General features: G+C 34.2%; 1 protein-coding gene across 1 annotated transcript in view; it reads left to right on the top strand.

The window, feature by feature from the left end:
• The window catches only part of LRP1B (LDL receptor related protein 1B), a 1945542-nt gene that overhangs the window by 1323240 nt on the left and 608372 nt on the right, over positions 1-13930 (top strand). The window contains exons 28-31 of the mRNA XM_077153691.1: positions 3100-3231; positions 4573-4800; positions 12553-12727; positions 13524-13618. Coding sequence (XP_077009806.1) covers positions 3100-3231; positions 4573-4800; positions 12553-12727; positions 13524-13618 — 630 coding nt within the window. The remainder of the gene's footprint in view (positions 1-3099; positions 3232-4572; positions 4801-12552; positions 12728-13523; positions 13619-13930) is intronic.

The following is a 13930-nucleotide window of genomic DNA, read 5'->3' as shown; positions in this document are numbered from 1 at the left end:
ATGATTTTATTTGAAAATTTTCATACAAATAAAACACACCCATTTGTTCACATATTTTCTGTGGCTGCTTTCAAGTCACAGTAGCAGAATTGAGTATTTACTCTGGTGGGCCTAAGACCACAAAACTGAAAATATTTATTATTTAGTCTTTTACAATAATAGCTTGCCAAACCCTGGGTTAACTTAAGAGTCTTATGTATACTGGCATAAAATCTATGAGTATATGCCACAGGAAATTGCATAATAAAACATTAAGCTATAAATTTCCTAATGACTTAATTAGTTGATAATTGAAAGTAATATTTAGAGATGGGAGAAATCATGACAGATAGTACCACAGGATACCAGTCCCTGAAAAGTAAGGAAACAAAACTGTGGAAAAGGAGAGATAAAAATGGAAAGAAGGAAATATATATTAGGGTCAGACTGACAAGATTTGACAACTAATTAAATGTGGGAGTAAAAGACAAGTTAAAAAAAGATTTTAGGAGTTAATAACCTGTATACTGATATTGTAATGGTATTTACATAGAATATTTACTCGAATTACATCAGAGGTTTACAAATGTTTTCTGCAGAGGGCCAGATAATAAATAGTTTATGCCTTGTGGGCCATACAGTCTCTGCTGAAATTGCTCAACTGTACTATTGCAGTGTGAAAGCAGCCATAGATAATATGCAAACTAATGAACATGGATGTGTTCCAATAAAACTTTATTTACAAAAACAGGGACAAGACAAGATAGAATTGGCCCAGGGGGAATTTTTGCTAATCCCCGAAATATATTAGAAGTGAGTATTGTGAATAAAATTTTCTAATCCGATCAATAGAATTGATTTGTTTAAACGTATGGTTGGAAAGAAACTTTAAAGGAATTACATAACTTTGTTTCAAGGTGAAAAAAGATGAAAATAGAACGTGAGACTTCCTTGTGGATTTTCCATGCTGTAAAGCACAAAATATTGTGAATTGTACATTACAGTATTATTAATGCACATATTGGGCAACAAAGCTAATAAAACTTTTACTTTATTATGTATATAGAAATTTAATATCTTATCTTGCATCTAAAATTATTTTATTAAAAATATGGCATGTAAAGAAAAGCTAGTATCTGGATGAGAAATAGTGATCTTCAAAGCACCTGCCACTGGACTATCATGGATTATGATTTTAACTTCCCTGGGAAGAATAAAAGTTCCTTTGTCAATGTTGTTAAACAAGTTTCTCCTCCTTCTTCCTCCTTCCCCTCTGCTTTTCTCCTGGTCCTTCTTTCTGTTTCTCTTCTTCCTCATCCTTTTCTTTTTTTCTTTACTCTAGTGCTGAAAAGTGTGCGTTTTCTCCTAATTATTTATCACAGTTCTTTAGACCTTACTCCAGGTCTCTGACAGTTCTCCACAAGCACGCCTTCTTTCTGCCTCCACACATTTTCTCCTCAATAATTTTCACTACTCCTTTCTTGCTTCTCTAACTTGCAATTCTTTAGGAGCCCCCAGAATAACAAAGGAAGTCAAAGGGGACAAAGTATATTACACAGGGCTCACTCTGCAACACAGGGAATTGCATTCCGTAAGAATATAGCTACCGGTCTTTTCTGATATTTTTATTCATAGTCAATGTTGTCAGACAAATGGGTTGTTTCTGAGGCCTCTTTTTGTTTTACTCATTAAATTTGCCATCAAGTGCAGAGGCATGGATTATTTTGACCTTGGGGGTAGGATACTAAGGACTGCGATGTATTTGAAAATCTGTCTATACTATAGGATCACTCAAAGAAACATGACAACTCCTCTTGTGTCTCCAGCCTTGACAACCTTATCTATATTCTGAAAACCAAAGTTTTTAAAAAGCTTGGCCTGCCACAATTCTACTCTTAACTGTACATAATCATAAGAACTTTGATGATAATGATGGGCAAAATAACTCTTTTCTGAAAATCTTTTTTTTCTAAAAATGAAGTTTCTGAAAAAATGTAGTTGGCCTTGTAGATACTCATCTTTAAAAGCTGATGATTTAGCATTAAAGAATTCCTCTGGTGGTGGTGCAAATAGAAACTTCTGGCCATCTATCTTGAAAAATCCAAAAGCCACATTATTTATCAAATTCAATGATTTCCCATATCCTCTACAATTTGCTTATCTCTCCTTGATTTTTAGGGCTGATCTGAGATGCTCTGAACAACACATCCGCTTTTAGGAAGATACCACTAGTTGAAAATTAAAATACTGTTAGTGGTGTCCAGAGGGTGTCACTCTTTTCTGCCTCCTATTTAGTAGCTTAGTTCTAAAGCCGATTCTCTATGGACTCTTTAAAAATAAGATTTAAGATAACATTTGATCAATTAATATTAAAATTTTGCTCGCAAAAAGCAAGATGGCAGAAAAAGAAATGCAAAAGATTGAGAGAATGAAATTGAACTGTAAAATTTAATATTCCATTCTAATTTTAATAAATCATAAATTGATTGTGCAATGGGATTTAGTAAATACGTGCATGTGGAGCAAGCCTAAGCCATAGAATCAATTAGAGGAAAATGGCAATGAAGAAGTAGATGACTTAACAATGAGGGAAGACAAACATTTCTTCAGATAGTCCCTGATGTGGAAAAAGACCAGCTGGCCTGAAAGAAAACTATAAATGTAAATGCAGTTTCTTAGGGAAATCTTTGAGAGCGCTGTGCTGTGCCACAAAGGAAGTCTATATAGCAGGTTAGGAAAATGACAACATACATAAGAAGTCCCAACTGTTGGGTTATGGTCTACCTGAGTTCATTTTATACTAAATACAGTCATTATTCTTGATTATTACTCAAACCGAATCATTTAAGAACTTTGCTTCTAAAGCACGAGGGTGCTAGCCATTCAACTTAGAGGAAATTGAAGAGTTATCATAAATGTTAAATCTTTGATAACGAAAAATTTTTTCATTAATGTGATTTCTGTGTATGATTGTCTATTGTCGTCATATTCATCATCCTGCAATGGATGTTGTATAGGGAACTTCATCTTGAATCGTTAAGCAAATAACCTGTGCCAATCTTAGAGATTCCCTAATCTGTTCTTCTTTCTCACAATTAATGTTTCATGGTGTAATTACAGCTCCTAATCCTTGTGCGGCTAACGACGGCAGAGGTCCTTGCTCTCACATGTGTCTGATCAGCCATAATAGGAGTGCTGCGTGTGCGTGCCCTCACCTGATGAAGCTTTCTGCAGACAAGAAGACCTGCTATGGTAAATTTCTAACAGTGCTTATCTAAAATCCAAAGCGAATTCTCTTGCATTGTAGTAGCGTTCGGATCGTTACTGAAAATAACGCAGAAGAGCTTTTAACTTGCTTATAAACATTTTAGGTAGTACTATTTCCAGACACGACTGATGATTCATCTACTTTGGGAGACTAACAAAATTCTTTAAATGTGTGATGTGTTGCACTTTGCTATTTATTACCGTATTCATGTATTCCAGTTCTTTTTTATTTGTGTGTTAGCAGAGTTTATCTCTGCAAAACAGGGAGATTTGTAAGTGAAAGTGCATTACCAGAAAATGATGATGTAGGTAACCTGCATAACAAAGGGCTACTTAACAGCTTTAATCTCCTCCTGTTCTTCCTCTAAAGTCATTTCAGTATCATTTTGTAGGGGTTTAGCAACTTGAAAGGGAAAAAAAATGGAGTAAAATATATAGCTCAAAATTTCTTTTTTTTTTTTTTAATTTTAACAGCACATTTGAACTAAACAATGACAAAATTTGGGAATGAAAGTTTTAACTTTAGTAATGTTTTGCTTATTTGCAAAGCAATTACTTTTAAGGGCAGAAAGGAGAATGTACTCACCAAATGTTACTACCAGAAGTTAAGCTATAATTTTAAAGGTGGCTTTAATTTTAAACGGTAATAACACCTCTCAACTAGCAACAGTAACAACGCATGAGAACTGTGAAAGAGGGGAGTACCTCTGACTCCTATTTCTGTTTGATCTTCTGATATTTCACGCTCTCAGTACAAAAAAGGCGCCTATGGAAATGGAATGATACAGGGCTTCACAATGTTAGCTACTAACAATTTACAAAATTTTACCTTAAAAGCATGCTTTAAATTATTTGAACCCTAATTTTGCGGAGGGGATACATGAAAATTATTTTTTAAATCAAGACTAATTTAACAACAAGTTTGATTTCATTGTATTCAAAATCTTTCAAAAAGTATTTAATGCAATGCAATATTAAGCCATAATAATATACAAGGGTCAAATACAGTTGTTTGACATTTGTAGAGTTCGTGTACTTAAGGAAGTTTGTTTAAAATTCCAGTATCAATAGATTACTTGCATTTCTTGCTAAAGAAAAATGATGTCTTAAGGAGTCTAAATTGTTTTACATTTTTTTTTTCTGTCAAGTACCTCGATTAAAAATAGATGTCATTTCTGCATTAATGTTTCTATCAAATTTTGATTATGATTTTCTGGGATTAAAAATGTATTAATTCATCAGTAAGCAATATTCTAGAAATCTTAGACTAATTTAGACTTACCAGCTTTATAAAAGAAAAACACTTATTTTCTATTTCTTTTCTAGAAATGAAAAAGTTTCTTCTTTATGCAAGGCGTTCTGAAATCAGAGGAGTGGATATTGACAATCCATATTTTAACTTTATCACGGCCTTTACAGTTCCTGATATTGATGATGTTACAGTGATAGACTTTGATGCCTCTGAAGAACGTTTGTACTGGACAGATATTAAGACGCAAACCATTAAACGGGCTTTTATTAACGGAACTGGGTTAGAAACTGTTATTTCAAGAGGTAAAAGAATTGCATATTACATGTTAACCTACAAAAAGTGTTTGTTATTCAATTGGTAATAATCACAAGGTTTGTTTTTGTTTTTGCTTTTTGCATTCCTTCTCTATTATTCCATTCTCTTATATGACCTTTGAAATTAATTATTGAGAGGTTTAATAATACGCTACATCCTTAACATTGTAGAGTGCTATGATCAGATTGCACGTAGTAGTCCAGGCTGATATCATAAATTTACTATCAGGAGAAGAAAAACTCTTCAGAATGGACCTCTTTAAAGCATATTTCTAAAGAAATAGATTTGGAGACGTATTTTTGCTGATGGGGAGGTAGTTTTACTTGCATAGAGAAAATAGCAATCTTGAGAAGGACTGTTTTCCTTCTGCTGACTCAAGATTATTTACTATTTCTTTTTGCACTTCTTTCTACAGAAAGAGGCAACAAAAATAAGCCAGGGAACCTGTTCTTACCCATCTCCTGACCCAGGAAGTTGACTCATAGCTTTTCAGAAAATATTTTTGTATTAAAAAAGAGTAACTTTTTTTTTCTCCCCAAAGTAGAAAAGATAGTGGAAATGAAACATAAGTATAAATGCAGTGGTTGAATACTTTAAATACTTATCATGAATATTTCCTAATCTTTGTTGTAAATTTCATTGTATCTTGATTTCTGGGTCAGTTATTATTTTATTTAATGACTTTTCATTGAGTACCTACTGTTTGCTTAGGACGGCACTAACAACAATTCTACAAACCCAAGCAAGAAAAAGCTTCTTTTCAACTTCCTGCCCATCTAAGCATGCAGGGTGATTTGGAAGAAAATGGAGAAAAAGGGAAATGAGTAATCCAGAAAGAGATTTAAAATTCCTGTACTTTGAAATACAGTGAAAATTTAAAATCAGACCTTATTGGAACATAGTCAGTCTCTTAATAAAAAATATTAAGAAGTGCAGATTTTGAATTTTTGGTGGTTTTTAATAAAAGAATTTTCCACTGATAGTCCTAGAAAGCTGGCTTGAGTACCACTGTTAGTTCTGAGGATCTCTGCCCACTAACGTACTGTTGTATTTAGGACAGCTCTTTACGATTGTCAGATTAGAACTGTTAAAGCAACCTGTTAATGAATTGGTTACAAGCTTTTTCAAATATTTATTTCAAACTTGGAGAAATAGAAGAAATTTCTTAAAAAGACACTGCAAAGATTTCCTCTGTGTAGAGGAATCTTTACATGGTGGGGTAGGGGGGACGGGTAGGAATGGCTGGGTAATCTTTGTTAGATTGAATTTAAAAAGAAGGATGCCTGGATAAAGGTCATTTAGCTACTTGAAAGACCAGTTAAAAGACTTTAAATTCCTCCTAAGATTGACAGTCAGTTGGGTGAACATCCCTGAAGAAATTCATCAAAGTCTAAGAGAAGATTGTTCATGAATGCTAAATACTTTCCAGAAGGATCTGTGAATTATAAGAGCAAAAGATGTTTAAAAAAAAAAATTAGGGACAATTTTCTTCCTCTGTCTAATTATGGTTTTAGTGAGTATGTCTTTCAGATAGTCAGAAAGACTTATTTCTCTTTAGCAGATTTGATTTACAATTATTAACCAAAATTTGCATAATGCTATTTTCTCACTATGAATTGTTAGTGACTAATAATTACATATAATCATTAAGATCAATGATTGTTCATTTGGTCACTGTGACAAATAGTGGGATGTTTTCTATATGGCAAAAAATGTGCCAGAGTCCCTGTCTTCAGGACATTTCCAATGTAGTGGGGCGAAGAGCTCTTAATCAATGAGTCACAAAAAATAATGTGAAATGTACATCTATAATATATACTTTGAAGGGTTTGAACACCGAGACCAGAGAACATAAAAAAATAGGAACTTACCGAAACAGGAAGGTTAAAATATGACTGAGCTGATATCTCAGCAATGAGAGTTAACTAGATGTACATGTTTGTGTTGCAGGGTGAAAACAAGGATAGAGACACATTTCAAGTAAGGAAAGAGCATGTGTAGAGCCTCTGGCAAGAAATAATAGGAAATGTTGAAACAAATGCAGGAAGGCCAGTGCAGAGTGAATAGAATGGAACACAACATCAGAGAAGTGCTTTACAAGCCAAGGGAACAAAATAATTATAATAAGCTGGAGCTAAATCATGCTGGCCTTTATAGGTCAAGATATTGATTTTTATCTTAATACTAAAATATAATGGGAATCAAGGAAGAATTTCAAGGGGTGAGGCTACATGATTATATTTGCCTTTGGAAATGATCATCCAGCTATTATGTCTTGTCAAGAATGGACCAGATCTGGGATGGAGGTAGGTGAGCAGTGGACATTGGAAGCCAAGTTAGTTGACTGCTATAGTAGTTCTTGTAAAAGATGATAGAAACCTGGACTATAGAATGAGCAACAAAGATGGAAAAGCAAGATCATAGAGCCTATCAATGAGGAAAAACATACCAGGCATATCCATTGGATGTGGAGGACGAGGAATAAACACTGTCAAGGATGACTCCTCCATTTCTGGGTCACCACACAGGTTGAATGGCATTGTTTTCCTTTCTTCAGAGGGAAACGTTGATAAAGACTGATAAACTTTTTCATTAATAGAAAAACTTGAGGTGAGCTTTTGAACAGTTTAGCTTCTGAACTTGTCAAAGTTTCTCTAATCCAGCCAGTTACTGCACATATTTTTTATACTTTCCATCTTTTAGATCCCCTGTGAATGACTCTCTGGAGAACTTTCTCTTCTTTCTTATACTGTTGGCCTCTGTCTTCTCACTAAGCTGCCCTCTCTCTACTGTAGTTATTCTTGAGAGACTTGTTATTTCCATGTTTTCTTATTCTAAGTCTAATGTGTAGCCAGCTTTGAAAATTGGGTCCTAAATCTATACATTGCCCCACCAATCTGCCATTGTTTTCTTCCCAAGTAAAACTTTTCCTTTTTTGAGGAAAACCCTGTGACTCTTTGACCTAAACTTTCATGAACGGACCCAGAAATAGTGTGCCTGCTTTGCCATACTCCACCTTCTGAAAAAGTCATTTAAATATTGCCCACACAAACTGCATGTGATAGTGATTTAGAGCAAATACATTTCATTATAGATATAAATACTAATACATGACTTTAGGCACAGTCGTGGCATAATTTAACAAATATGTATTACTGTACATAACAAAAACCAAAGATAATTTTATCTTAAGAAAAAAATAAACTGTAACAAATCTTGGCAATTTTGTGCTAGTGGTCTGCAGTCTTATTCTCAGATAGTAATGAATTCTACTTGAATCAGTACTTGTTCCAAATATTTTTCAGTTACTCATGCCTTGGTTTACTTCTCTTATCTGATGAATATTAGCCATTATTAATGTGCCAAGCATCATATAAGGTTCTTCAGAGCATTATCTATTCTAATCTTTACAATCCTTTTATTATGAAATATTTCCATTCTGCAGATGAGAAAACTTAGGTTCACAGCAGCTAAAACACTGACATAAAACTAAAATGAGGAAGTAATAGACAAATTCACACTAAGAACTATGTCTTCAGAAGTCCTGTCATCTCTATTACCGTATAGTAAGAATGTCTGGTACCTCAACACAACTTGATGTGGGCTAATTATATCAGCCCTGGGTGTTTTCTTTTAAAGATTGTCCCAGTAATTCAACTGCCCCTTTGAGTGCTAATATTCTATCCAGAATTATGCTTAATTAGATAATAAATTGCCTTTAAAAACTTACAAGTATTGCTTGCAATTAGAGTAAGAAAGAAAATGAACATCAGTATCACTTAAAGTTCCTAATAAAAGCCAGGGATAATATAGTTTACTATTCACATTTGTATTTGTCCTGTTCTAACTAATTTATTGTTTATTCCTCACATAGTATTTTAAAATACATATTACTTTCTGCTTTTGTATATGATGAAGTACCTTGTTCACATTTGCCATTTAGGATATACCAAAGCTCTGTTTGCACCCGACTTTGGATTCAGTCCTTTGGACCCCAAATGATTTTTACTTTATCCCTAAGCATCCCTTCCTTTTAGGATCATGAAATCTCAGCATGTGGAACGGCAAAGGCTTGCCTATAATTCTGAGGTTTGAATACAATTTCCTTACCAGGGTTCGCGTGTATACTCAGCATACTCTCTAGATTTCATCTAGTATTATCCAGGTGAAGTATACGGGTTATCATCCCATTCATTACCTTGTTAACAGTTTATTGCTTATTCTGAAATATATGCAAAGGCTTTTAGATATATGGCAGCTCTATGAAATTCTAGGCCACTATCAATAGAATTTATTTTTGTATTAGAAAAGGCCTCCACATCTGTGATTATTCTAGGGCAAAGTATACATTGTTTACCTTTGGGAAATTAAGGACTCAACTTTGAGCAAATGCTATTGTTTGAGGAAGTGTCTTTCTAGTATATGAATCATCTATTATTTGAAAGAACAGAATTGTTAGGTTGAGTAAAGCAGCAACTTAAAATAGATAAAACAAAAATGAATATAAGTTACAAGTGTATCTATTTCTGTAAAGAATACTCTCTCAAGAGATAGAAAATTATTATATAATCGTGCAATTTTTGTAACTACAAAATTTTAAACTTAGACCTTTTGGTCACATTGCTAATTTGATTCTCAATGATACTTCAAATCTAATTGGGAACTATTTGGGCATAGGTTTCCATTAGGATTTGAAACTCTTATCAACTTCTGCCAATAATTATTTTGTCAGTTGGTACAGATTCATTCCCTATATTTGCCAGACACTGTATTTAATGGTACCCAGTATCTAAAATACTTAGAAAATAAAAAACTATTGTGATGATTTATCCAGAAGGAATGAAGGAACTGATAACAGGTCAGGAATAACAGTGAAATCTAAATTTTGGGGGTGAAACCACTCAAGTGAGCTCTTGTCTGAATCACACAGAAGCCAGTACAGTGGTACCACGATTTTGAGGGGAAAAAAAGGAGTTTATCAGCAGAGGTTAGCCCAGAGGAGAAAGAAGTGAAGTCCTCAGATCTGTCTTCCCTAACTGGAGAGGTGAGAGATTTTTATTAGATTGAAAAAGTGTGGTGGAGATAAAGATTTTAGGGACGCTGGCCCATGATGATTGTCTAGAAAGCATTCAAATTAAGAATTGCAAATGGGCTATTGCCATTGGCTGTTTAAACTTTCAAATTAGGGATTGCAAATTGACTATTACTGCTGATTGGTCCTCTGTTTTGATGAGGGAGCCTTGTGACTGCCAGAACTTGTAGCAATCCGACCTCTCACTTGCTTTTTGGGTCTGATGGTTCTATTTCCTATTGTTCCTGCTCATTTTGATTCCTCTCATAGGCTATTTTTATGTACCAGAGTGACTAAGTTCAGGCTTCTTCTTTTGGTGCTTGCTTCATTAGTTTTAGCCAGTTCTGCAGGAAAAGAAGAAAACAGGAACTTGTCCTGGAGTTAGGCAGGTCCCTCATTAATCTTAAAAAGGGAAGTGAAAGCTTTAACAAGTTAGTAAAGGTGGGGCTATTCTAGTAAATTAGTACATGGCAGTTTCAGAGGCAGTCCTTGAATTTGTGTAGAAAATTTGCATATGAAACATCTGTTGTTTCATCTATTTCTGAATAGGTTTTCTCAGTTTTCATTTTCACCCTTGAAGCCTTTTGGAGAAAGAATGTTAATATCTGTGATTTAAAACAAAAAAAAAGGAGGATAGAAAGAAAAAAGGACAAAAATCACACCTGCAGGTGCCACTCCCTTGAGAAATCATATCTATAGTACTGGGTGCTCAGTGAGCTATACTTCCTATGTTTATTCTTTATCTTTTAGTTAGAAAGATAAATATGCTAATTTGATTTTACTCCATAGGCTCTTATTGAGCTCATACCTTACCCTGGGTTCTATATATGGGATACTGGATGGGTAGAGCGATGGCAATTATGCAAAGATTAGGAAAACAGACCATTAGGTCAAGGAGCATAAGATCTCATGAAAGAGTGAGATACAAATAACTGCTAAAATAAAAGACCAAATGGAACAAAGATTATATCAAGAATATTAAGCCTCTTAGGAAATTAGCATAAGGAATTCTGAATTCTGACATGGAATTACTGAAGTACTCACTGAGGAGTATTCAGGCTTGACTTTGGAGGGAAATGGTAGCAAGCTCAACCCAAGTTGATCAGCAGATGCAAAGGACTGGATACTTCATATGTAAAGAAGAGCCAGTAGTGTGTGGTAGCTATAGCTTGTGGGAGAGTCAAGGAGTACACAAGAAAAGTAGACTCAATTGAGATTCTTAGCGTATCTTACCATCCCCATGATGCACCAGAAGCCAGACTGCTGGGTCTTCACCTCTCTTGTGCTGTTATAAATTTTGGGCTAATTGGCAAATTTTCAAAATCTGAAATTTTCACCTGCACAACTTTGCGGCTTCTCTTGCCAAATGGTTAAATGAGAAGATGCTGCAATTCTGTTGCAGTGAGTTGTGGCTCTGCCATTTTGGAAACATCACCATTGAAATGTATCCAGCAGCAACTTGGAGGTAGTTGCTTGGAGGTAGAAGCTTGGGCTTCTCTCTATACCTACTGAATCACATCCTTCATTTGAACTCTCCAGTTGCCTCATGTGCTTGAGAACACTGATCTAGAGAACTCTAGAGATGAAGCTGGAAAATATTAAAACATTGTAAAATAAAAACAAAATCAAGGTAGATGAGAGTACTTAAATGGCACACAGATTGGGGGCTAAACTGTCCTAATTTACGTGGTAATGTTTTGTTTTTTTTTTTTTTTTTTTTAAAGGAAAGACAGAGAGAAGGAAGGAAGGATAGAAGGAAGGAAGGAAGGAAGAAAGGGAAACATTTTTAAACATTTTCTTGTTTTATTGTATTCTGTTTCTCCGTTTTTGTTACATGGGCTGGGGCCGGGAATCGAACCGAGGTCCTCCGGCATAGCAGGCAAGCACTTTGCCCGCTGAGCCACCGCGGCCCGCCCCGTGGTAATGTTTTTAATAGACTTTTTAGAATCCATTATTTGTAAAATTTTATTTTTAGTTTAACTTTTAAATAAAATGTGCCATTGTATTTAAACCTAAATTCCATGTTTTTATAAAAGATGTCTAATTGAATAATCAAAGAGCAACCCAAATATTCATGTTGACTGTAATGAATCCAAACTTAATTAGATCTCAGCAATTTCTGTAGAATCCACATTGGAGGAATTTTAAAAGGATTCTAGTTTCTTTCTTCATATTTCAGTCAATTCCTGTTAATTATATACCTTGAAAGATGTTCAATGCTGGTGATTCTGTTAGGAAAGTTGCATTGTTTTATTTCATTTCAGTAACAAATTGGCACTTAAAACACAAAATAGCTCATTTGTTGATGACCCACAAGTACTTTTTCCTAACTAGAAAGATGTGCTACCAACTGGAGAAGCCGTTACTCTAATTTGAATTTTGGTCACCTTGGACTACTCCTAAGTGTTTAGCAATGAATCATTGATGATTACTGTAATTTCAATGCTAATTGTGCTTCAGATTTTCAAATGGCTCAACAGTAAGACATTAATGATTATTCATGCTTTAAGAAGGGTTGATAAGGGAATGAGATTACAATCTTGTACAATTTTAGCTAACAAATTAAAGTGTAAATTAAATTTTCCCTGAGAAAGAAAATAACTCACTTGAAGAGTCAACAGAATGAGAAACTTCATTCACTTTTAATGTTCTCTTTCCTGTTTTACAGATATTCAGAGTATCAGAGGGCTAGCAGTGGATTGGGTGTCACGTAATTTATACTGGGTTAGCTCAGAATTTGATGAAACTCAAATTAATGTGGCACGATTAGATGGCTCTCTGAAAACCTCAATTATTCATGGAATCGATAAACCACAGTGTCTTGCAGCTCACCCAGTCAGGGGGTAAAGTATGATTATTATTTTTTTAAATCTTTTCCAAAATTCCAAAGACCTTTATTCTGATTTTATATTTTAAAAATTATTTAATTAAGAGGACACATATGTTATCAACCATGGAGTCAAAAAAAAAAAGCAAATGTAAATACGGAAATTGTAAAAAAGAGTATTGATTGGGGTTTTTTGTTATTTGCATAAAATCATGTTTTTATATGTTACTGTGAGATCTCATTGATTTGTATTTGTAAGAAGTGACAGGTCAGAATAAAAGGAGATACAAGAGAACGTGGTTAACTTCTCTTAGAATGCCAGTTGTTAAAAAACTTTTGCTAATGTTATGTTCACAGCTCTGGTTAGTCATCTTGTTCCCACAGAGAGGGCTTTTGTAGGCTAAAATATTTTCTTTCTCCCAGTGCCTTCAACAGGAATTCTTGAAATGAATTTATTCCCTTCCATGGTGTCTGATTTCTCCACAACCAGGATGACTCAATCTTGATGAATTACTTAAAATGAAAATAATTTACTGTAGTCATAGTTAAATATTCAGTTTTAGAAGGATGAGGAAAACGGAAATAGATAATTTTCCTTCAATGAAAGGAAAAAGCAAGATTGCTGCTTTCTTCCCAGGAAAATATGTAGGTTACTATCAACAAGGGGCTCAAAAATTTGGGGCTTTCTTGATAGTTAGTTCTGAGACAAGAATAATATGTCTTGATTTTCACTTTGTTCCTCAGTGTGTGTTTCTGCTCAGTAAGTAGGTCTACATCTAATATTTATAAAATCATATGTCTTTTATACTAAGGAAACTCTACTGGACAGACGGAAACACAATTAATATGGCAAACATGGATGGCAGTAATAGCAAGATTCTCTTTCAAAATCAGAAAGAACCAGTTGGTAAGTTTTTATTTTTTATTTTTCAGTTAATCTCTGCAGTTTTTAATATGCCAAACCTTTGTACAGTATAGCTTGATATAGAACCTGAAAGAAAATACTACAAATTAGTAATATAAATTAAATTGGAAATCGATCATGTTCTTGAATCCTTTGGATGGTGTTCTATGTCGGGTAAGGAAGAAACATGCTTTTTCTGCATAGAAACATGAGTCACTTTACTAAAAGAATTTTTGCAGTATATTAAGGAGTACTGACGTTGCTTAAAACTTAATGCAATTGATAAATATCTCATTTCCACTGACAAGTATCTAT

Source organism: Tamandua tetradactyla, chromosome 3 (assembly GCF_023851605.1).
Source record: "Tamandua tetradactyla isolate mTamTet1 chromosome 3, mTamTet1.pri, whole genome shotgun sequence".
Taxonomy (NCBI): Eukaryota; Metazoa; Chordata; class Mammalia; order Pilosa; family Myrmecophagidae; genus Tamandua; species Tamandua tetradactyla.
This window is presented reverse-complemented; position numbering and strand designations above follow the sequence as displayed.